General features: G+C 34.0%; 5 protein-coding genes across 8 annotated transcripts; 1 reads left to right on the forward strand and 4 right to left on the reverse strand.

Annotated features, from left to right (window-relative positions):
- Positions 1 to 1,568: 1,568 nt before the first annotated feature.
- Positions 1,569 to 4,696, reverse strand: LOC145005774 (Phototropic-responsive NPH3 family protein). Of its 4 annotated transcripts, none has more exons than XM_078964881.1 (5): positions 4,451 to 4,696; positions 3,893 to 3,968; positions 3,738 to 3,807; positions 2,510 to 3,631; positions 1,569 to 2,426 (listed from the first exon to the last, which is right to left on the reverse strand). In XM_078964881.1, exons 2-5 carry the CDS (start codon positions 3,949 to 3,951, stop codon positions 1,950 to 1,952), a joined length of 1,728 nt encoding a protein of 575 aa, XP_078821007.1. In that variant the 5' UTR covers positions 3,952 to 3,968; positions 4,451 to 4,696; the 3' UTR covers positions 1,569 to 1,949. The 4 variants fall into 4 exon arrangements, with proteins under 4 accessions (XP_078821007.1, XP_078821008.1, XP_078821005.1 ...); XM_078964882.1 differs by having other exon boundaries at positions 2,510 to 3,625; positions 4,261 to 4,695; XM_078964879.1 differs by having other exon boundaries at positions 4,261 to 4,695.
- A 5,139-nt stretch (positions 4,697 to 9,835) lies between these two features.
- LOC145005749 (SMAD/FHA domain-containing protein) lies at positions 9,836 to 12,040 on the reverse strand. Its single transcript, XM_078964857.1, has 2 exons — positions 11,815 to 12,040; positions 9,836 to 11,368 (listed from the first exon to the last, which is right to left on the reverse strand). Exon 2 carries the CDS (start codon positions 11,265 to 11,267, stop codon positions 10,050 to 10,052), a length of 1,218 nt encoding a protein of 405 aa, XP_078820983.1. The 5' UTR covers positions 11,268 to 11,368; positions 11,815 to 12,040; the 3' UTR covers positions 9,836 to 10,049.
- Positions 12,041 to 13,702: 1,662 nt separating this feature from the next.
- LOC145003976 (WEB family protein At1g12150-like) lies at positions 13,703 to 16,207 on the reverse strand. The gene is made up of 3 exons (XM_078962882.1): positions 15,948 to 16,207; positions 15,532 to 15,788; positions 13,703 to 15,404 (listed from the first exon to the last, which is right to left on the reverse strand). The coding sequence occupies exons 2-3, from the start codon at positions 15,754 to 15,756 to the stop codon at positions 13,887 to 13,889; spliced, it is 1,743 nt and encodes a 580-aa protein (XP_078819008.1). The 5' UTR covers positions 15,757 to 15,788; positions 15,948 to 16,207; the 3' UTR covers positions 13,703 to 13,886.
- Positions 16,208 to 16,405: 198 nt separating this feature from the next.
- AACT1 (Thiolase family protein) lies at positions 16,406 to 18,818 on the forward strand. The gene is made up of 9 exons (XM_078964370.1): positions 16,406 to 16,693; positions 16,924 to 17,022; positions 17,111 to 17,284; positions 17,364 to 17,469; positions 17,562 to 17,778; positions 17,860 to 17,925; positions 18,006 to 18,091; positions 18,159 to 18,369; positions 18,460 to 18,818. Exons 1-9 carry the CDS (start codon positions 16,663 to 16,665, stop codon positions 18,706 to 18,708), a joined length of 1,239 nt encoding a protein of 412 aa, XP_078820496.1. The 5' UTR covers positions 16,406 to 16,662; the 3' UTR covers positions 18,709 to 18,818.
- Positions 18,794 to 21,858, reverse strand: LOC145005290 (cellulose synthase-like protein E6). The gene is made up of 8 exons (XM_078964369.1): positions 21,441 to 21,858; positions 21,051 to 21,354; positions 20,832 to 20,972; positions 20,607 to 20,738; positions 20,303 to 20,515; positions 20,000 to 20,224; positions 19,503 to 19,850; positions 18,794 to 19,407 (listed from the first exon to the last, which is right to left on the reverse strand). Exons 1-8 carry the CDS (start codon positions 21,779 to 21,781, stop codon positions 18,862 to 18,864), a joined length of 2,250 nt encoding a protein of 749 aa, XP_078820495.1. The 5' UTR covers positions 21,782 to 21,858; the 3' UTR covers positions 18,794 to 18,861.
- Positions 21,859 to 24,117: the final 2,259 nt, after the last annotated feature.

Genomic DNA, 24,117 nt, shown 5'->3' on the forward strand with positions numbered 1-24,117 from the left:
GGGAGGCTATAATGGAGTGTTAATGTCCTTAAATAGGGTGCAAACCCAGAAAATTAGGGTTTCACTCTGACAGCCCTACTCGTCGAGTCGAGGCTTCTCGACTTGTCGAGTAGACTTCAAGTCCCGCGTCCCAAAAATCCGTTTCTACTCGACGAGTTTGGGGCCTCCAACTTGTCAAGTCCCTTTGCAAAAATGAATAATTCTTATTAAAATACATACCAGGAACCGGGGTTACACTTTACGATTGGAATTTACGATTAATGGTCATGGATTTTATTATTAAAATGAAAATTTTTATTTGAAAATTTGGTCGTTACAGATGGCCGAATTCCGATTGTCAAATTTTATGGTGATCCTCCGGTGGTGGCTGGTGGTCAACGGAAATACACACAATCAGGAAAAAAAAAACTGAAAAACCCATCAAATTCTTACTTGCTGTGGCGGTGAAGGAGAAAAGCTGGAAGGAGGGTGGAGTCGTCGGTAGGGAGGGCTGAAGGTGGTGGAAGACGAACGATGGTGAAGCAAAACCGGTGAAAAGCTATAAACACAAAAAAAACCCTAAATTCAGGGTAAAAACATTGATCACATAGCAATAAAGAAAAATTTTGGAGCAGAAAAGAGGTTACCTAGTGCTAATCGCCGGTTATGGTTGCCAGATTGTGATTTTCATGAGAGAGAAAAGAGTTTATGGGTCACTGTGTGCAAATGAACGACTAACTATGCTCTGTTAGGGTAAACCCCTATGCCGACGACATGTCATCAGTATAGGGTCTACATAAACGATGGCGTATCACTTTTTCCTAAAACAAAAAAAAAATCTATGTCAACGACATATCGTCGGGATAGACATTTCACGCAGATCGCCACGTGGCATACCGACGACATGTCGTTGGTATAGCTTCCATAAAATTACATTGTTCTGATATTTTGGACCATGGAATAAAAATAAATGAAAAATATATTTTTCGATATATATCCCGACGACATGTCATCGATATAGATTTTTAGAATACCGCGAATAATTTGGTTGTTCCCGCCAGACTTGTAGCGACGACATGTCGTTGGCATGGATATCCTGATCAAAGGAATTTGGTCAAAGTTGGCAAAAGGTATGGCAACGACACATCGTCGGCATAGTTAGACTTGTAGCGATGACTTGCTTCGTCGGAATAGGTGTCGTCACAATAGCTCTGAATTCTTGTAGTGTTAACTCTTTCCTTCCTTTTTCTATCCAAATTCACCCTTAAGTTAGTTTAATTTTTATTTATATTATATTAATTAATAAAATGGAGCCATATTACCTTTAGGTCGCCATTAGTATGCATGCACCACATTCCTTCCTCCTACTAATATATTTAGATATTCACCAAAGATCTACCACATAAGTTCTTCTTCGATATCAATGCTTGGTTGAGCGTTTAAACACCTCCCGCTCAAACGACAGATGCATATTAATCAAACGAGCTAGATTTATAATTATCTTGATATTTATTTGGTAGATTTCAGTCCCATTAATATTTGAAATCCTTGTATATATACCGCTATATTGGAATACAAAGGATACACAATTTAATACTAAATTTCAAATATATTTAGGTCGTACAAAAGTAATGGGGAACAAAGTTATTTCTTTTTAAAAGTACGTCATGTCTATTACCATATAATCTTGTATGGTACATTGGTACTAGTTCATTCCCATGAAATTTATATCAAACAAAGGAAAATTCTACTAATGTGTTTAAACATGTTTTAGATGGAAAAATAACCATCACATGTTTATTTTTTTTAGCAACTAGCAATACTGAATTCCATATGCCAATACATAATTCCACTGACTTTAAATCCTCCACCATTTGGCTTTTTCATATATGGAATATTAAGAAATGTTGGTTTTATGCATGGCCTTGGGGTTTGATAAGAACTAATTGTCGGAGGTGTCTGTCGATCTTCTACCTCTGTCTGCCTTTATTATCACCATCACCTGATCTACTTGTTTGTATCCCTGTCTTCCTGGAATCCAGTTTACTTCCTTCCTCTACTATCTGGGATCCCATTCCCACAACCTTTGTCCTCCTTGACTTGTGCTTCGATTCTGGTTCAGATTTTTGTCTTGTGCTATCAGGAGTCTTACTTCTTATAGCATCACTGGAGCCTAATTGTAAACTTTTCAAGTGATCCTCAGAATTTGTTTTTCGTCTGTCATATTGTTGAGTTTTGGATTGTGTTTGATCAGAATGTTGAAAATCTTGTCTTGTTGTTGCCTTGCTGCCACTTCTCTCTTGCTCAAAGAAGAGGACTTGCATCACCGTTCTCACTGGAAGTCTTTCGTTTTTCACAACGTGAGCACAAGCTCCTGGGGACAGTTTTTGACAGTCTATAATACTACAGAGCTGCTTCTTCTCTTCCTTGCTCGTTTGAGGATGTTCCTGTATATATGTTCATCATCATTCAAAATTATCTAGTCAAGAAACACAAGAGGTTATATATGGATTCTTTTTTCTATTAATACCTGTAGATAGATGTCGATTGCTTTATACAGATTGTCATGCTCAGGGCGAGCAAATTCAGGTAAAGCTTTTGCAAGCGACAGTACTTTCTGTACTGGCATATTCACATCCCTTGCAACTATTTGAAGATAAGAATCGATAAGTTCTCCAACTTTTATAATCAAATCTTGTCTAGAATATGATTTTCGTCTCCATCGCATGATAAAACTCTCTACAACAGCTTTAACCAAGTCAATATCATGGATGTGATTATTATTATTATCATCAGAAGATCCGGATGAAAGTAACAACAGATCGCTTGGTGTCGCATCCTCTAATTGCAAACTGGATTGCTTAATAAGTTGCGCCTTGATCACTGGTGATGCCTTTAAAATACTTGCTAAATTAAGGAGTTTCAACAGAAATCCAACCGAAACAGATCCTCTATCTTCTGGAATCATGCTAATGATAGTCTCAAGTAGTCTTTTTTTGCTTGAACATTCTATTGAGGTTTCAGGGTCGGGTGTACTCCTTGTAAGCCAAAGTGATGCATAAACATGCAAAGATTCACCAATAAGTTGTGGTGGCAACATGTTAGTTAACTTCACCGTATTAAGTACGCATCTGAATAAGTCTATATCAAGATTTGCTATATCTTCTGTCCACCAATCTTTAGGTGCCGAGTGATGATGCTTCTTTCTCGCATACCCATCTCTCGTGTAAGTGTATGACCATCTAACCTTAGTGGGTGGAGTGAGTATTTTCTCGACAATAGAATCCATGCATTTTCTGATAATCCCAAGATTTTCAGACCATTCAGGCAGCTTTCCAGTTGTTTGCAGTGTAACAATTGAATCTTTCCACCCTTCAAGGATGCATGAATGGAAAAACATCTCAAGCTTTGAAACAAAGTTTCCTTTCTCAATAGATTCTGTCATCTGCAGGAACTTAGCAGCGCATATTGCTGACACAAAGTTATGGGCACTGAGATCAATAGTGATCCCATAGCAAAACTTAGCGCACAGCTCAAAAGCATCTTCACCTCCAGGGATATCATGAAGCTCCAGTGTCATTCTGCTGGAATCCCCCCTATTAGAGCAAAGTCTCTGTAAGAGGCCGCACTTTGGAACAAGTGGAAACTGCAACTAGGGATACAACAATATTCCATGTAATTTTCTGTTATATTATAAAAAGACTACTAAACTAGCTACTGATGTATACATAAATATGCATTTAATTAATAGATCGTACCTTATGGAGAAGATAGGTGATGTTGTTGACACGTATGGTTAGATCACTTGGTAAGTCTGAAACTACAGTCCTGCAGTTTGTTAAACATCAGATACTTGAAGAACAATAATATTAGAGTATAGTCATGTATATTGAATGGTGCTGCTAAATAATACCTGATAGCTTCTTCTGTATAAAAGTTGTCTGGCCTTGTCCCAAGTCGCATAAACTTCATCTTTGCTCTTGATATTTCTGTATATATATATATATTATAGATATAGATATAGATCAGTATAAGCTAGTAGCTCTTGATCAGGGTTCTGGTTAAATGATAAATTATATAAAAAGTCAGTCTAGCATATATATATATATATATATATATATATATATATATATATATATATATATATATATATATATATATATATTTATCCAGCTGAGATTCCAAAGTGACAACTGGCTAATAATGAACATGAAAACATGTAATCATCAGTTTGATTTACAGCTTCTTTTCTTTTTGGAAATATGAAAGAATGATGTTCACCTGGAAAAAAAAAAAACTTAATTAAGGGTATAACTGGTTGGTTGCAATCAAGAAGCAAACTTTTATGGTCCGAAAGGCTGCAAATTTAGTCATCCACGGAAGCTCCAATAAACAAACGTACAGTAGTGCTGGCATCAACCACTTTGAGGAATTGTTTATATATATATGAACTACTCAGCTTTATCTTCACCTTTTACAAGGAGTTGTGGCCACTAAGCCATACACGCAGAAAATTGTAGCTGATGATGCATTCATGAGAGATTTCTGCATGTAATGATGACCATAAAAACAGGAGCTTGCATTGATTGTTGTTAGTGGTCGTCTATTGATACATAAATATTGGAAGTTGAATCAATATCTCACCTCCGTTGATAGAAAGGAATGGTTTTAGTCAACGAATAATGTAAGAAAAGAGAGAGTGTATGTTTGACAGAGACATGAAAGTGGGGAAAAGAGAGGTGAGAGAAATTAGAAGATTATCAAAAGGAAGCAAGAAAAGATTTTTTCTATTCAATCCTCATCATGATTTCTCCCACTAGCTTTCTTCATATTGACATGAAAATATATATCACTCATTAGTCATGCCCCTTGAAGGATTTTATTGGTTGGATGTCGGCCACCTGTCTGCTAGCTCTTCACACCGTTAGATGCATATATAATTTTATTCGTTCTATCAGCCAACAGAAAAGATGTCGATCGAGGATGGGATTGGTCTGTTGGTAATTACTTATGAATGGAATATAAAACTCTTTTGGAGACAGACTTGCCCAACATTTCGATCCACATGCATGCATGCATGCTCTTCTCTGCTCTACCATTCATTTTAAATCTGTTTGCTAGTCAATTTGTTTAAATCTTTTCATTGCGATTATGAACGGGTGATATATAATTAGATCAAAGTTATAGCTTTGTAAATCCAGGATTCCTTTTTGTTATCTCAAATGCCTTTCCTTTTAATTAGTCCATTAAAGTAGGGAAGAGAGTATTAAAAAAAGTTAAAGAGAATTTTCATGAGGTGGCATGGAAGATGATCGTCATGATGATGGTAATGATCATCATATAATCAAGTCATAACTTTGTTATTATTACAGCCTGCATGCCTAGCTAAACACATTTGGTTTCCTATAAACTTGACTTGTCATTATTGGTGTTAAGTGAATATTTTCAGGCCATCATATTTGAACTAAAAAAAATGCAATACTATTAATATTATAAACTAGTTTATAACATGTGGAAACCCTGGTTATAAAATTTATTAAATTTTTATAGTAAAAATTTAAAATTATTAATCAATTATTTTAAATAAATTAGTAGTTAAAAGATTTTTTTTAGTTATATAGAATTATAATCATTGATTTAAATAAATATGTGAAATATATCATTTTATAATTTGTATTAATTTTTATTCTATTATTATTAATTTAACTTAATTATGGTGAAAAGTTCAAATTTTGAAATTTAAAACGAAGAATCATTGTGTAGACAAGTGGCATGCATTAATTAGAAGGAATAATAGGATCACATATGACAAAAAAAGAAATAAAATATACATTAATTAGAAAGTTAATAAGATGATATATATCAAATGGAAAATAAAACTATTCTTTTATTCTTTTATTAGAATAGAATAGAATATATATATATATATATATATATATATATATATATATATATATATATATATATATATATATATAATATCAAATGGAAAATAAAACTATTCTTTTATTAGAATAGAATATATATATATATATATAGCACTTCTCCCATATTATTGTCCATTGATGACTCTCTAGCTTCACATGGCGAATATCTTTTGTTCAAAAATAGCATCTTGTTAAGGTATATAAATGTTTTTGGGGTTTTAAGTATAAATTTGAATGTAAGAAAAAAATCAAATAATTAAAATAGAAATAAAATAAATCAAAGTAAACAATTAAATAAGATATTAAAATTAAATAAATAAATAAAATTTTGAAAGTAAAATAATTTATTACACATAAATTGGAGGATTAATATTGGTGAAAATTAATAATATATCATGAAGGACTAAAACTGTTAATGTTGAAAAAACTAGCCTTTGGCCTTAGTTGACTTATGGGTTATTTGTTTTTATTGTTTACAAGTCTACGTGACTTCTTCTATCTGCACTGCACAATCTACATCCCTTCACCACCAGTCTTCTTCAGCCTCTTGTCTCCTCTTCGTGCCACAACAGTCAAGGCTAGGCGTACTCCCTAGAACCACCATATTTTCCCCTAAAAACGAAAATATGTTTGCTTCTCGTGTTCCTGTTTTTTTACTTGTTCTAATATGAAGTTAAAGGTTATTGTTGCTGAAAAACTCTCTATTTTACTAAAATTTGGTGTTTAGTCTTGCTAAAAATACTCCTTATTGCTTAAACTTGTTGTTGAATGTATCATTAGTAAATCCAAAAACATTGTTGAAAATAATATTTCTTGCCTAAATTTCTTGTTGAATGTTGCTGAAAATCAATATTTATTGATGTATCTTGATGGAAATCCCATAACATTGTTGAAGTCAAGCTTTTTCTTGATGAAAATAATAAAATAATGTGCTGAAAATATGAACAGCGGCGGACCTAGTAGGTGTCCTGGTGTGGCACCAGCAACACCTATTTTTTCTGTCCGCAGTGATTTTTTTTTTCGATTTTTTGATTTTTTATCTATTTTTTCTATATCGGCAACAACTATTTCAATCTTAGCAACACCTATTACGTATTTTTGCATCCGTCCTTGAATATGAACTAATGATGTTTATGTGTGTTGTTGTTGTTGTTTTTTGCTAAAATGTCTTTTTTTATGTTTATGATATGAAATCAAGTTATGCTTGCTTCAAAATCTAAAATTCTTATTAGAAACTTGATTTGTATGTTTTGTCAAATCTTATAAGGTTATGCTTGCTTTAAAATCTGATTTGTATATGTCTTTTTGGTTATTAGAAATGGCAGAGAAACAAAAATGGTCAAATGACCATCTAAAATGCTTATTGAGAAGTAAAATATATGGGTAGAAAAGGATTGAGTTTGTACAAAGATTTATGGATCAAGTTAGGAAGAGTTTTTAAGAAAAAGTTTAGCATGAATTTGACTAAAAAACAAATGAAAAACGCATATGACAATCTGAAAGCCAAACACATAGGATGACTATATTTGAAAAACCAAACTGGAAATATGTAACACCCTTATTCCTGGTATGTACTTTAATTTGGTTTTATTTTGCTTCTCCGTTGAAATCTAAAAACTGAGAATCTGGAATTTATTGTAAAAGACGCGGGGCACATTTTAATAGGCTTGTCACGCCTTGGCCCATGGGTTGAACGACTTTTTAGGGTTTAACATGCTATTTAAGTATCATAAACCCCAAAAGTTTTACCATTCTTAGCCTCCATAACCCTTTGAGCGATTTCTCAGAAACCCTAACACCTCTCTCTCTCTCTCTCTCTCACACACACACACACATTTCTGAGCTTGTAGTTGATTTATGAACTCATTTTCCCATTCTTGAGTGAAGCTTGAAGATCAAGAAGTTCTCCTAGTATCTTTGAAGGAAGGTTCAAGCTTGGATCCAACAAAATTACTTCATTGTTTGACCTTTGTGAGTATAAAGTTTCTAACTTGCTCTTTGGATTACTAGATCTTGTTATTGGTCATATTTGTCCCTTTTGGTCCATTTCTTTTATGACTTTGGAGTTGAGATAACTCCAACTACTTTTGAGCACCTAGGAATGCTCAATGGACCTTTTGGACTTAGAAAGTTGATACTTTGTACATATCCTTTAAGCCATGCAACTTGGTTGGTCCTTTAAGTCATTTTGTACTAATAAAGTTTAGATCTTGCTTGAAGGGGATGTCTTAATGGATAAATTTGGAAACTTTATCCATCAATACATTATTAAGGATCGGATCTGGAAGTTTGAGCTTTGACTTAATGGAATAAGTCCAAAATCCATTCAGAAGAGGGTAAGGATGTGACACGTCTTTCCCATGCACGACACATTTTTGGAAGTTTCCTAGAATGCATAGTGTAGAAGGTGTCATGCAAGAAAACATTAGTGTATATTATATTTGATTGTGTATTAATAAGCTACAATGGTCCTTATACATAAATATAGATATTGCACATAAGTACCCTTTTATAAATATAGATATCGCATATAAGTACCTTTTTAGACATGTGATAATTAAAACTATCACATATAAAGTAATATGCCACCACATGCAAAGGATGTTGAAAGACCAATAATAAATTGTATTATATAAATTGTACACAAAGAATTTCCTTAACAACTTTTTCCTTAATAAAGAGAAAACCAACTTCTACGTGCTTTGTACGAGCGTGTAAAACATGATTAGTAGAAATGTGGGTGGTCACACCATAAAATAGGAGTTTAAGGTGTATGTGCGAGAAGTTCACAAAGAAGAGCTTGGGGCTAAGTAAGTTTGGCTACTATGTCAACAAAAACTTTGTACTTGGACTTTGTAGAAGATTGAGAAGATGGGTGTTGCTTACGAGGTTGGAGCCTAAGCAAATAGTTATTAGAGAAAAGACAATTTCTTGAATAGCTTAGAACAAGCATGTATATAAACACTTATTCATGCACCTTTCAATATTCATAATATAATGTTGCTTAGATAAATCATTCAACATATATTTACAAATATAACATAATATTTATTTATAAATATCATGCATGCAATTACATGTCTACATATAACATGCTTTTTATTCATAAATTTCATGTATGCAAAGGTTCAAGATCGTCTAAACTTGGAAAGAGGCATTCTAGGATGACATAGAGTTCTATCTCTAGGGCCATCATGAACGATCATGTAATCCATTGTAAGCAATAAATGCTTTCAACTTTGAACCTTCAACAAACTAAATTTCAGAATAACTATTACATTTTGGGTCTAATAATTCTATAATCATGATTGCAATTACATTTCAAAATCTGTGATTTCGACCTTATAGTTTGGTTGGGGAATCATAAAATCTGATTTTTAATAATCCAAGAATGACAATTTTGAAGTCATACCACTTCCAAATTCGAAACACAGAAGTACCTTGTTGTTTTGCATTCTTAAGGGATAAATAGGTTCACATAATCAATTTTGGGTATCAAAAGTGTTAACCCTTTCCATGGAATATCCATCCTCCATTTATAAGAGGAAGATGGCGATTGGAAGTTGGTTATATACAAAATGTCGTCAAAATGGGTGGTTACAATGGTGGTTATAGGACCGATTCTTGCATCACCAATCACAACCAACTCTAGGGGCTCTGCACTTGGACCGTAAGGGTCGCTGCCCCTTGGAAACCTGTACCACCAAGAGGCAGCGCCTCTGGACCCCCGGATTCCTAAGTTCACATTTATCACTCCGAGTGTGAACCGCCCACCTCCAGTCTCGGTGAGTAAATAGAACTCAACATATCTCAAAATTAATAATAACTACACTAAAATATATTGATAACACTAAAATCACAAACAATAACTATCGATATTTTGAAAAAGCATGAACACAATAAGCAAGTAAGAAAATAATGACCACGCATTGTTTGAGCTACCAAACGTCTATCTTTTTTCATTTCATCTCAACAAGAAAGATTCAAACCCACATCCAAGGGTAGTAATCAAATTCCAGGTCCAGTACAAAAATAATAATGGAGTACATTAAAACACAAACATCAATTCACAATAGGGCTAAATACCTGTGTTTTTTGTAAAACAGATTGTAACCATCCAAAAGCTTCATCTACTTATCTTAGCTACCCGAACAGATCATCATCACTATCATCATTTCCAATATTACCCTTTACAGTTACAGCACCGGGAGCAGGAGCCTTATTTTCATCATCTTTGATTCCAGAAGAATATGCCCAGGAAGAACCCACTTTGCTAGAGAGTGATTCTCCATAAAGATCATCATAAATTCCACCTTTTGAAGGAGCTTTAACTTTATTCAAGACTTCTTGTAATTTATCAGTAACACCTTTTGAGGAAACATTAACACTAACTTCTTTTATGGATAAAGATTCCTTCCCTTTAGGTATTATTGTTGTTTGTACAAGCGATTCATACTTCCCAACAAGACTGCTACCTTCTTTCACACCCATTGGACCTGGCTCTGTTTCTACATGTACACCATCAGACACACCCACAACTTCAACAAGCTCACCCCCAACTTGATCTCTAAATGACACTTTTGCCCTTTTGGTTCTCTTGACAGGTCTTTCTGTTTCTGTTTCTTGTTTGACAGATGTAGATACTACTTCAGATTTAGACAGGTTGTAACGGTTTACAAATGTGTTGTAAGCTAATACAGCTTCTTCATCGGAAGGATCAGGGGGTGGGGGGAGGGTAACTTCTGTTGGTAATGGAGGAGGGAAAAGGGCTTTGTTGTCTTTTTTCAATATATAAACCCTAGTTGAAGCAGCAAAGCGTAAAGATTGTCCCACTTCGAGTTCAACAGGAGATTCTTTTGTCAATCGTTCATTTGCAACAAATGTGCCATGTGCAGATCCTAGATCAATTACATACACACTTCCATTTTTATGAGGGACAACAGCAGCATGTTGGCGGGAGACTGATTGATGATCAAGAACAAAATCACATGTGTGAAGCTGTCTCCCAAAAATGTGTCTTCTTTTATCAAGATTTATCCTGTCAAGAACTTCACCATCTTTTAAAACATCAAGGTAGTAAACACCAGGGCGAGGTTCAATAGCCCAATCGGGAGGCTGCCAGGTGGACTGTCCACCTCCAACTTGTGTTACGTGCTGTGGAGTGGTGGAAATCTGCTCTGCATCATTGTTTGCAGGTTTTTGAGAAACTTGTTGGTGATTTTGGTACTGGGTTTGGTGATTGGGAAGATCAGAATGGGAATGTAATTTTGTAGTTGTTGGTATATGTGTTGAATTTGCTACAGAAAAGGGTTGTAAGGTTTGTGCCTTTTTGAAACGTTCAAGACCTGTTCTGCCATACATGGCTTTCTTTGAACTTCTGGAACAAATTTCTTGGAAAGAGAACAGGAGTTTATCTGTTAAGTAGCTCTGAGGAGGATTCCTTTCCACTTCCAATGAACAATCTATGTTGAAATAGAAAACTATCCATTAGATCAACAGCAAAGAAGGAATGGAACTGGATTTCCTATGGTTATGGAGTCAGAATTGAAACAGAATCGGTTCAATGTTTTAAATTATATGAGCTGGAGAGCTTCAACCCCGGTTCCATACATCAAATTCCATAAAACTCTAGTTAAGTTTAATTAACAGATTATCAATTAGATAGAATTAAAAAAAAAAGGGGATATATCGTATTGTCTTGCATTTATGTTATGAAGCTTTGCTACCGTTGGATAAATCAATAAATTGCAAGGGTTCCAATCAGGAGCAAAAGTAAGATAGAAGATTTCCATATGAAGCTTTGACCAGGGTCCGTAGAATAAGATGATATCAAATTGAATCCAGATAAAGCGATATGATTTAAGGTTTAGAAAACCTAATGGAGAAGGACAAGCAGCTTTGAAGTTACCTGCGAATTTGGAGACACGCGTGAAAGGTTTGCATTCATACACAGATTTAAGGTATCATCAGGAGCGATTTCTGGTACAACTAATGATTGATTATCGAAAATCCTTGGGAGATTGTAGTCTGTGAGGAATGGAGTGAGAGAAAAAAGGGGTTTCGATTATTGAAAACCCACGGGAGATTGTAACCCGGTCTTTCTAACGGAATACCCACAACCCACACTCCACATGCACAAAGCAACCCGCAACCCGTATGTTTGTTTCGGTAAGGAAATTAGGAAACCCTTTTACATTAGAGTTGTTGACTAAAACGACTATTAATGAAATCGTATATTAACAAAAACCACATTATTTTGATATTAAAAAATAGGAAGATATAATTACACGAAATTAGGAAATGTATAAAAAGACTCGTCAAGAGGAAGCAAATCATTATTAGATATTAGATAATAGAAAGATGAATTTCTACCCATGTTGTAGCTTTTCTGAGTAAATGTATGCAAAAAAAATCATGTTTTTTTTCTTTTATATATATTATGTGTAAAACTCATCTATTACATGGGGTTAATTAAAAAAAATAAAATATCAAAATATAATAATTAGTAATTTTTAAAATAAAAAATGAAAAAACATATTAATTGTAATTTAGTATAATATTTATTATATTTGATACTTTATATTTATATATATATATATATATATATATATATATATATATATATATATATATATATATATATAAGTATTATGTGACTTGTTAATTTTAAAAGTTGAATAAAAACATAAATTGAAGATATGAATATTATTTATTTAAAAAACATCACAAAATGATAAGTATCAAAACTCATTAGAGATTGACATGTGTCAAAATTATCTTCATTTAGTGTGTGTGTGTGTATATATATATATATATATATATATATATATATATATATATATATATATATATATATATATATATGATTCACGAACTAAGTACCGCTTTAACGAAGATATACTTTTAATAGTTTTAGGTATCTTCTACTTACACAATGGGTGTATTTTCTTGATATTGTATGTGAAAATGTAATATATTTAAAACTATATGATTTGTGAATAAGATCTGGTTTATGAATATTTGATTTCGAGAACTCTTGTTAGGAGAGTGGAGACGTTTACTTTAGAGTGTGTGATGAAGAGAGGTCAGCTGAGAATGAAAAAGGAATACAACATGAAATTGCGCTTGAAGGAGTCAATGGACATAACCTCAAATAGAAAAATATAGAGGCTTTGAATAAGAGTAAAAAAGTAATAGTGGTCATTTAGTCTAGTTTCTAGCTTTTTTATTGTTAGTTTTTGTCGACCAATTTCACCTAGTATCCTAGTTTCAGTATTTACTTAAAGCGTGTACAACTAGTATTTGCTTTCAACTTACTTCTTATATCTTCTTCCACAACTTACATATATATATTCATATTTTTAATGGTTGATCCCTTCCCCTATTCATGTGTAAATTTTCCTTTTAGAATAGTGGTCTCTCTTCATACAAACAAATGCAACTTTATTATTTAGAATAGTGGTCTCTCTATGTGGTCATTTTTTTCGGATTTTTTAAAATTTTTGCTAGAAAAAGTCTTCTACATAAAATTACAATTCAAGTAACCAATTGGTCAATGTAATAATCATTTAAATTTCTTATAATTCTAGATCAAATTTTTTACCCCAAATTATACACTTCATTTCTGATCTTTTTCCTTTTGGCCCTTCTCTTTTTCTTTTATTTCCAATTAATCTACTAACTGACATAAAACAATTTGAATTAATAGACATTCCTTTTTACTTAAACCATTTCTTAGTTGAGATTGATATAAAGCTCTAGTGTATGACGACTGCACAAAGTATCTTTTTTCATTTTCCAAGTATATTGACATAACATGTACAAATCAACATCCATGCTAATGAAAAAGTTTCTATTTAATAACTAGAACAAATGATGAAATATGATACAAGAAAATCAACGAAGGAAAAGAAGCTTGTTTAATTTTTCTAATCCTAGATTAATTCCAACTCTTTATATATAAGTGGTTTTGGGTCAAATTTATGATCCTTTGGTTTCTTCTCTCCACTTGTTGAGTTCAGTTTCTACTGTCTGCCTTGCTGCATCAGCCACCTCAGCTGTTTTCTCAGCTTTACTAATTTCTTCTTCGATTTCCTTTTGTTCTTCCATGCTTTTCTCCAGCTTTTCAAGGATTCCTCTCTCATTTTCTTTGATTGTCTCCACCTCAGCCATTATAGTTTCCACTTTCGTATCAGCCTCAATTATTGCTTCCTCAGATTTTTTATTCAAAGCTTCAAAATCCTGAATCGATAACATAATCATGTTATCAGACTTGGAATCAGTTAACTCTTCCGTACAGGATCTTTTGCGTATTTGATCATTCGCAAGCTCCTGTGCTGCTTTCGCTTCTTCAACCTCTCTTTCTGCAACTTCCAGCTTCGATTCAGCTTCTTTTACCTCCACCTCCGACCATTGAGCATCCCTCCAAAGGTTTTCCACTTGTCTCTTCATTTCCTCTTCTTCCCTTCTCGCCTTCTCAGCTTCCAACAACATTTCACGTATTTTGAGTTCCAATTCGTCTACCTCGTTTGTTGCTTTGGTTTTCTCTGTTATCGCGTCTTTGACTTCAAGTTCGATTTTGTCTAATTCACCTTGCAATTGCTCTCTTTTCATCTCTTCTTCCCGTGACACAGCAATATCCCTCTTCACATCCTCAACTTCCTGTTTCAATGACTCCACCAAATCTCTAAGGGATTTCTCTTCTTCCTTCGTTTCATCAAGTCTCTTTTTTGCATCATCAAGTTCTGAATTTGCATTACTAAGAAGCTCCATATCTACAGCACGTACCTCCTTCAGTTGCTCCTCTAATACGTTAATTGCTCCTGTTGTTTCTTCGAGTCTTTTTTCTATATTCCCTGGATCCTCCTCGGATTCTTTTCTTAGGTTTTGAATCTTTAAATCAGTGTCTTCCTTTGCGTTCTTCTTGGACTCCAAGAGCGTTTCCTTTCCTTCCATAAGATTTGCGTAGTCTTCCTCGGCTTTAGCAGAAGCAAATTTGACGCGTTCAAGTGTTACACTCATGTCAACAACATCCTTTGAGAGCTGTTTTATTTTCTTTCGGTTGATTTGTGTAGCATGTTGAGCTTCAGCAGCTCGTTGAACGGCAGCCAACTTTGCTTCTAATGCAGTATCAAAGTCCCGTTTAAGGTTGTTAAGTTCTTGCTTGGTGGCAATAAGTTCATTGGCAGCGACTTTATACTGGTTTCTTTCGTTCTTGATTGTTTCTTGCCTAGCTTCGTCATCTGCTTGGTTTTCAGTGGATTTTAGTTGTTCAAGTTCATGGGCTCGAATGTTTGCAGCTTCGGTCTCCTGAATTGATGCATGTTTCGATTCGCTTGCTGCTTCTAGTTTGTTGGTTAGCTCCTGCAACGTCTTATTAGCCTTGTCCAGATCCCGAAGCGCTTTCTCTTTTGTTGCTTCTGCAGTTTTGACGTATTCTTTATGCTTGTCGATCTCCTTGAGGATCCAATGCAGTTGTGCCTCCTTCCCTAAAACACTCTTTACAAAGAACAAGACTAATTAATAGAGATAGAGTACGTACCCCATGCATGACATGATCGATCCATTGTTGTATGATGATAAATTATATATTAAAATGATAGGAAATTGATTAATTAATTGTCACCTCCTCTAAATTAGGTCTTGGTTTCTTGATGACAGGTTTGTCGACTTTGGGGGATGCTTCAACAAATAAGGTGACAGCGGCCCTAACGGATTCAAAGGGTGCAGCGGTGTCAATCTCTCCGACTGCTGCTGCTGATGATGACGTGCTTGGCAAGGATGGATCGGTGGACGTCGGTGCTGGAGAAGCAGCCGCATTTTGGCGGTTTTTTGCTTGAAAACCAAACATTATATTTATCTATGTATAATATATATATCCACCTTCATCATCCGCATTACATATTCATCGACAAATCGTGTAACAGAAAAAGAGAAGAGAATTTAGCAAGCATGAAAATGTGGCTAGGGTTTGACACAGACAAAGAAATTAAGATGAATTGAATTGATATTATAATTAAACTTTAATATATATATATATACCTCTGCTTCAATTCGTGTGTTTGTCTCAATGTATATGAATGTGTTGGCTTCCGTGAAGTGTAGGGTAATTGGAAATCATAATACGGGAGAAGATAAGAGACATGATCAAGAATCCTTTTTCCCTTTCCCCCTCTCTGTGTTTGCCAAATGAGGAAGGTGGAACGTTGGAGAATCTGACCGTGAAAAACGAAAAACAAAAGGATGGTGATCAACAATATTGTTGGCCTATTTTTGTGGGATACATAACTCAAAATTTATAACCATCTCATATCCTAAAGATCTGATATTCACATTTGAACTTTGATACTAATAATAAATCGATAACAAAATAATTTTTGAATGGACGAATAAATCTTTAGTAACCAAAATAAAGAACTAATTATCTAAATTTGACTTTAAGTCTACCAGAAATGAATGTAACAGTTATGAATACATAAATATGGACTGAAAAATACAGAGCATAAAAGCGACGAAAAATAATGAAATTCAATGTGTTTTGTCTTATACCGGTGCAATAGTAGATAGACGAAACCTCAGCTTTTTCCATTTCCAGGTTTCAAGTTCCAACAGGACAATCGTCTCCACCGAACTTCTTCTTCCCAACAAACCTTTCTTGATTTGGATTCCACATACCCTCTGCTTCTCATCCATCCTGTTTACGCTCATTTTCCCTTTCCTGTAATTTGATCTTTTTTTGCAGAATTCTCTCTCAATCATGGCTCATACCGATCAAATTAACCCGCGAGGTACCTTTCTTTTCTTGCCATATTCTGCTTCTTAGTTGACAGGAATAGAGAAATTACTTGCTTGCCCTGATGATTCTACTAATTTTAACATTTTTAAAGCTTTTCTGTTCTGAATTTGTACTGAATTTGATCCACGAATAGAGAAATTACTTGCTTGCCCTAATGATTGTATTAATTTTAACATTTTTAAAGCCTTTCTGTTCTGAGTTTGTACTAAATTTGATCCACAGATGTTTGTATTGTGGGTGTTGCACGAACACCTATGGGGGACTTCCTTGGTTCTCTTTCATCTCTCTCCGCAACCAAGCTTGGATCCATAGCCATTGAATGTGAGTTACCAATTACCATATTTCTCTTTACTTATATCCCTTGAGCTTTAAGTGTCACATACCCTAAAATGACCTTCTAACACCACAGGTGCGCTTAAAAGGGCTAACATTGATCCACAACTAGTCCAAGAAGTTTTCTTTGGAAATGTCCTGAGTGCAAATTTAGGTCAAGCTCCTGCAAGACAAGCTGCATTAGGTGCAGGCATACCAAATACAGTCGTTTGTACAACTATTAATAAAGTATGTTCATCAGGGATGAAAGGTTAGTCTTACGTTTATTGAATCCAAATGCTTTTAATTATTTATAATCATATAACATGAATTCTCTTTTTCCAACTCAGCAACAATGATCGCAGCACAAAGCATTGAAGTTGGTGCCAATGATATTGTAGTGGCTGGTGGCATGGAGAGCATGTCTAATACACCTAAATATGTAGCAGGATCAAGGTTAGTCTCAACTGTTAAATATACATCTCATTTTGTACTTTTTATGATATTATTGATGACATGCGTACATATGTATTAAATTAAATTAACAGAAAGGGATCTCGACTAGGACATGATGTTATCATTGATGGCATGGTCAAAGATGGTCTTTGGGATGTTTACAATGACTTTGGAATGGGAGTTTGTGGTGAGTTATGTGCTGAAAGCTTCAAGATAACAAGAGAAGATCAAGATAATTATGCTGTTAGAAGTTTTAACCGAGGAATCACTGCACAAAAGAAAGGTGCATTCAAATGGGAAATAGTTCCGGTGAGAGTCAAACTTTATGGTCAACAAGATGATGATGTGGCGTAGGTTAAATTTAACTTACCATGGTGGTTTCTCGTGTAGGTGAAAGTTTCTTTGGGAAGAGGGAAAGGAACTGTTGTTGTTGATAAAGATGAAGGCTTAACAAAGGTAAATAGTATTTTTTTTTTTTAAACAGTTTTGTAGACTATTTATGGAGTAATGTTTTGGATAATTTGTTTTTTGTGTAGTTTGATGAAACAAAATTGAGGAATTTAAGACCAAGTTTCAAGGTTGAAGGTGGTTCAGTCACTGCAGGCAATGCTTCTAGTATAAGGTCTGATACTGTCACTGACACTGTCACTGTCATTGTTACTGTTTCTTATAAGATGATGAATGCACAGTGATGGAGCAGCTGCATTAGTGCTAGTGAGTGGAAAAAAGGCATTAGAACTTGGATTAAAAGTGATTGCTAGAATAAGAGGTTTTGCTGATGCTGCTCAAGCCCCTGAATTATTTCCAACTGCTCCAGCTCTTGCAATACCAAAAGCTATTTCAAATGCTGGATTAGAAGCTTCCCAAATTGATTACTATGAAATAAACGAAGCCTTTTCTGTAAGTATTCATTCATGTGTCATTTTAGCTCAAATCCTTACTTTTTTTTTTAGTGTTGATGAATTTGTGATTTGGAAATTGGAATTGTAGGTTGTGGCTTTGGCTAACAAGAAGTTGTTAGGAATTGGTGATGAACAACTTAATGTTCATGGTGGAGCTGTATCGTTAGGGCATCCATTAGGTTGTAGTGGAGCTCGGATTTTGGTTACCTTGCTAGGGGTATTATCGGAAAAGAATGGAAAGTTTGGGGTTGCTGGTATTTGCAATGGGGGTGGAGGAGCATCCGCACTTGTTCTTGAGCTCATGCCAACTTCAAGGATGAGTCACTCCAGACTGTGACAAGGAAATTGTAATGATGTCTGTATCGATAAAGTGTTTGCTGTATAAATAAAGTTTGTTTCTTTTCTAGACTACATAAACCGCCTTAATAAGACTAAATGTCTATTTTACCCTTTCGTTTCAACAAACAATAATATTTTTACATATTGGAATCTAAATAATGGCTAATGTACAAAATAATACAGCTAACATAATTGACTGAAAGGTAACAGAAGAGGGCATGCTACCATTATCCTTGCGAAAGAACATCCCTTCATATAATGGAATGTTAATGAGGATTATCAAACCACACAAAACCATCTGTACACCTAACTCACTAAAACCATTAATGTCTGAATCCATAACCACCCACTTTACTCCATTAACAAAACTGAGAACATTAAAGAGTGCAAGTGTTGATAAAATGTTGAACATTGGTGATGTGGCACCAAATTCCATGATCTCTTTGTTGTATCTCTGTAACGTATCTTCTTCAGAAACCTTTGATGTGATGACAAAACCAGAAGTGGTGAAACCCAATGACTTGAAGACGACATCACAGAATCCAAAAAGGTAAGAAGTTAATCTTCTGTACAACCACATCCTTTGGTCATTCCACCAACCTTTTAATGTCCCCCCTAACCAGTAAAACTCCCCCAAACTGTAGGCGTATTTTCCAACAAATACATATGCAAAAGGTAGAAACCAGTAGCTCGATAACTGCATACATAGTTCAACACAATCAAACATATGAATGATATTATAGTAAAAAAGAAATGTAAGTTGTTGATTTTGAAATGTTTGAAAAGTCAAACCTTTGGGAACAGAGAGATGTGTGCGAGGAGACAATAAGAAGGGACAGAAACGTAATATAGCGTAGCCCAACAATTTGCAGCCCATAAAAGGTAACAGCAATAAGAAATTTGAAGCTTTAGTGGAATTTTGTTGTGCCCGAATACAAGGGGGCAGTATTGGGATAAGAATATCTGGAAGTCACCTTCTGCCCATCTTTTTGTCTGTATAAGTGTCTGTAACAGTGTAGTTGGAGCAAGTCCTAGGAACGCTTTTCTTTTTGGATTTAAGTGGACAGATCTCCAACCTCTACATTTTATGGTTAATCCAGTAATGATATCTTCAACTGGACATCCATACTTTACTCCCATCTGTATGGATACAGTTAGAGCATAGCACAATGTTTATATATATATATATATATATATATATATATATATATATATATATATATATATATATATATATATATATATATATAGAGAGAGAGAGAGAGAGAGAGAGAGAGGGGGAGAGAGACCTCTTTTCCCCATTGAGTGTTGTGTTCATAGCTACAGCTTACAAGAATTTTGCATTCGTTTTCGATCGCGTCAATACTTTCTGTAATTTCTTTATGATTCTCTTTCTCGCAATTGATTTTTGAGTCGATGGTATAGATTCTGCCACAGAGAGTATCTCTTCTGTGAAAGCAACCACTTCCAACGTATAGGCACCCTCCATAAGAGTCCAAACCTCCAACCTCCACCTTTATCAAAAGGGTAATATGGTCATTTACTTCCATTCAGACAGACAGTTCATTCAGTCTAAAAAGAAACAATCTTACATCATTGATGACCATTAGAGAATTGTTGTAAACATCGTTTCTTGTAAGATTATCAAAGTTTTGTGGAAACTGTACGAATGCAATATTATTTTGGCTCCTTTCATCCATGAAAAAACACATGGCATCTCGTATAGATTCTGAGTTGTTTGAGTACATATCGCAATCCACATTTAGAATTATTGGGTTGTTGCTTATCTTTGATGACACTCGTATCTGTTGATTCATTTACAAATTAGTAAATCACTACATCTTCAATACATTTTCTTTTTATCATACATGAATTGATGTGCTGAATATAGATTACCAGAGCATTCATGGCTCCTGCTTTGAAGTTATGATGCCATTCACGTCTCTTCTCACGTGCCACGTATACCAAACCTGGCAAACTTTTCCCTTGTGTATCTCTTGCTTCGGGATCTCTTTGATCAATTAGTATCTATATATAAAATTTTAACCTTTATGTATATAATTATATAAGTTATGGTTTTTTTATTTATTTAATATGTAGTATGTGAAAGATACGAAGTACTTGAATAATAGCCTGATGGTCATTTTTGTTTGAACCCAAAACCCATTCTTGAAACCCTTTATGCTCTTTTCTCATCTCTTCTGTCACTTTCCCTAAACTTGTGGTGTCATCTATTCGTTTCCTCATTTCTTCATATTTATTCTGTTCGGTTATATAAAATATAATTATTAATTTATGATACTAGTTTATTATTTATGTAATTATGTTGCGAGGTCTGACCTTGATAGATGACCATTCATTGTTGATGGGAGATGCATGAGCAAAGTAAGCCGAGGGTGAACGTGGCTCAATCTTGTACCTTTTGCAAAAGGGTAGCCAGTATTTACAGAAACGAGAAGCTTCTAGAAGTGCAAAGAACGTTAATTCTGATCCACCATCATCGGAGACATAAATGTTGAGCTTTTCCGGTGGGTAATCGTATGCCATCATGGATAACACCGTGTTTATCACCATTAATGGCGGCTCTATTACTGGGTCAGCTGTACAGACAAATATATCAACACCAGGAAGCACGTTTTCGTACCTGCAAACATATATAGACAACATTAACATGACAACAGCCACATGTTGAAGATAAGATTGTGGATAATAATTGAGAAATTAAGAGACTTGAGAGAGAGTTGGTCTTTGAAGGTCAGGTGTGTGACTGGATTCCATCGAACCAATTGGGTTATGAGCCAGTAGAAGGTGAACCATAGCTCAGCCATGAACAATCCAATCCATAAATATCTTCCGGTTTTGCCCTTTTCGGGTGTGTGGGTTGCTCTATAAACGCATATCAAACATATACCCATCGCCATTGATGCTGCATAAACCTTGAACAAGGTTCTTCCTTTAGTTTGCTTGGTTTCAAATAAAGGAAAGTGTTCAATGTCTCCCATCTTTTGCTCTGTGTGCGTGACTGTGTGTGTGTGTGTGTGTTTTGATGCTTTATTTGGTGGTTCTGGCATGCAAGGCAGGTCACGTATTGTTGTTTTTTTCCTTATGGGTTATCGAAGGGATGGAATTGATCACATAGGAGTTGGCATTTGGTAACATCCACAAAATAGTAAAGACAAATAAAAAGGAAAAGGAAAATGAGTAGTGGTATAATTAAATGATCCAACTAGAGACACGTGTCATGGGTTGGGGTTGGATTGGAGTCTTTTGACAGACTGCCTTTGTTGTGTAGTCAATAACCTTATTAAGTTATTAGATTAGATATACACAATGAATTCAAAAGCAAACGAGTTAAAACACAAACGCCAATCGACGTTGCTTACGGAAAAGATTTGTTGACAACTTAATACATGTAGTGTGTTAGTGCATCAATTGAGCAATGCTGCAACGTTTAGTGTTTGTTACACAGGAAAGCAATATATAGTTGGGTCGACGTGACCTGGGCAAAAATAGAAGATTATTATCAAGTAGGATTATCTATTCCGATCATCAAATTCCAACTCACATATTAACAATGTTGCTATTGTCATGTTGTTTAAGTCTTCAATTATTTCATTATATTCATAGAAATCTCTAACCTACTATAATATATATATATATATATATATATATATATATATATATATATATATATATATATATATATATATATATATATATATATATATATATATATATATATATGTCTCAAATGAGAGTTAACCTTCAATCATGGGGTGGAGGCAAATCATGGGGAGAAGGCAAAATGGTCAGCTGTATAAGATCTATCTATCTATATATATATATATATATATATATATATATATATATATATATATATATATATATATATATATATATATATATATATATATATATATATATAGGTTCAAATGTTTTTGATAACTATTGTGTGACTGTGTGCACCAATAAGAATTCAGGAAATAATTAATTATTAAATAAATCATTTAAGAGTATTATAGTAATCTTGACATATTTAAATATGGTAGATAATTAATATGTTCTTTATTATTCCTTTAAATATGGAATGTAGTCAAAATCTGTTGAAAAAAACCCTAGCCGATCACGTATACATCGATCTATCCTCCCTCTCGTTTTCTTAGCATTGGTGGCGCTGGAGAAGGCTATTCCGATCTTGAAGCTTCCCTTCCTGGCGACGACTGCCGCTACGCCGTCTTTGATTTTGATTTTGTCACCGTTGACAATTGCCATAAGAGCAAGATCTTCTTTATCGATCTCCGATGAGTGATTAGACCGAAGAACAAAAGGAGAAGCAACGGGGTGGGGCTGTTGCTCCGATCGAAGCAGGTCAGGAGGTGGAGAGGATGTGGTGGTGGTCGCCGATTCTTCTTCTCCAGTGAAATCTAGGTATTTTTTTTATTCATGTCTTCCGATTGATCATAGAATGAACATGTTGAATTTTATCAAAATTTATACTTTGAAGATTACATTCTATTAGAATAAGTTACAATTTTTTTAATGTCTGCTATATTCTATCAGAATTACAATCCATAATGCCAATTTAAAATATTATATGCATTCTGCCAAAATTTAAAATGGCATATATATATTCTGTCAGAATAATGGTAGTTACAATTTTTTTAATGTCTGCTATATTCTATTAGAATAAGTTACAATTTTTTTAATGTCTGCTATATTCTATCAGAATTACAATCCATAATGCCAATTTAAAATATTATATGCATTCTGCCAAAATTTAAAATGGCATATATATATTCTGTCAGAATAATGGTAGTGCAGTAATGGTAATTGCACTTTAGAGTTAATGATTCTTTTAGAATTTGTGTTTGCCTTTTTTGTAATAGATTTGCTATGATATTTTTAACCATTCTTAGTTTTTGTTGCATTTTTTATAGGAATTGATTGAAGAATGGTTTGAAGACATGATAGGAAATGCTTGAAGAATGAATAAAAGATTGATCACACTCACATTTTAAGAATCTTGTTATGTTTTAAAGAATTACACTTGTCATTCTTTCATAATTTTGTTGTTATTCAAGAATGTTCTTTGTATCACAATCATACAATGTAATTATTTGATATATTATTAGTGCAAGAAGACATGTATTCTTTATAAAATGTTAGTGTTGATAATATGTTATATAATTCTTTAAGCATGTTAATATATATAAATATTGAATATAATCATATTCTACAAGAATAAAATCAAAAATATGTTTACTAGTTTATGGTTGATTTTCATGTCATTCTAACAGAATGAAATCGGATATTATTAAAAATTATATTCGAATTAAATTTAAAAAATTCATATTTTTAAAAATAAGGGTATTAATTATCCCTTAAAATCTGGAAATTTCCTTTTTTA

Source organism: Lactuca saligna, chromosome 7 (genome assembly GCF_052625555.1).
Source record: "Lactuca saligna cultivar CGN05327 chromosome 7, ASM5262555v1, whole genome shotgun sequence".
NCBI classification, from domain to species: domain Eukaryota; kingdom Viridiplantae; phylum Streptophyta; class Magnoliopsida; order Asterales; family Asteraceae; genus Lactuca; species Lactuca saligna.

Coding starts and splice junctions, on each gene's coding strand:
- LOC145005749 (XM_078964857.1), bottom strand. CDS start 11,267: ATGTATGGCAGAACAGGTCTTGAACGTTTCAAAAAGGCACAAACCTTA.
- LOC145005290 (XM_078964369.1), bottom strand. CDS start 21,781: ATGCCAGAACCACCAAATAAAGCATCAAAACACACACACACACACACA. Junction 19,851..19,999: donor ACACTCAATGGGGAAAAGAG/GTCTCTCTCCCC, acceptor GTATCCATACAG/ATGGGAGTAAAGTATGGATG. Junction 19,408..19,502: donor ACATCTCTCTGTTCCCAAAG/GTTTGACTTTTC, acceptor CTATGTATGCAG/TTATCGAGCTACTGGTTTCT.
- AACT1 (XM_078964370.1), top strand. CDS start 16,663: ATGGCTCATACCGATCAAATTAACCCGCGAG. Junction 17,470..17,561: donor AAATATGTAGCAGGATCAAG/GTTAGTCTCAAC, acceptor TTAAATTAACAG/AAAGGGATCTCGACTAGGAC. Junction 18,092..18,158: donor GGCAATGCTTCTAGTATAAG/GTCTGATACTGT, acceptor ATGAATGCACAG/TGATGGAGCAGCTGCATTAG.
- LOC145003976 (XM_078962882.1), bottom strand. CDS start 15,756: ATGTTTGGTTTTCAAGCAAAAAACCGCCAAAATGCGGCTGCTTCTCCA. Junction 15,405..15,531: donor CAAGACCTAATTTAGAGGAG/GTGACAATTAAT, acceptor TTCTTTGTAAAG/AGTGTTTTAGGGAAGGAGGC.
- LOC145005774 (XM_078964881.1), bottom strand. CDS start 3,951: ATGAAGTTTATGCGACTTGGGACAAGGCCAGACAACTTTTATACAGAA. Junction 3,632..3,737: donor TCACCTATCTTCTCCATAAG/GTACGATCTATT, acceptor TTGTATCCCTAG/TTGCAGTTTCCACTTGTTCC. Junction 2,427..2,509: donor CAATCGACATCTATCTACAG/GTATTAATAGAA, acceptor ACATATATACAG/GAACATCCTCAAACGAGCAA.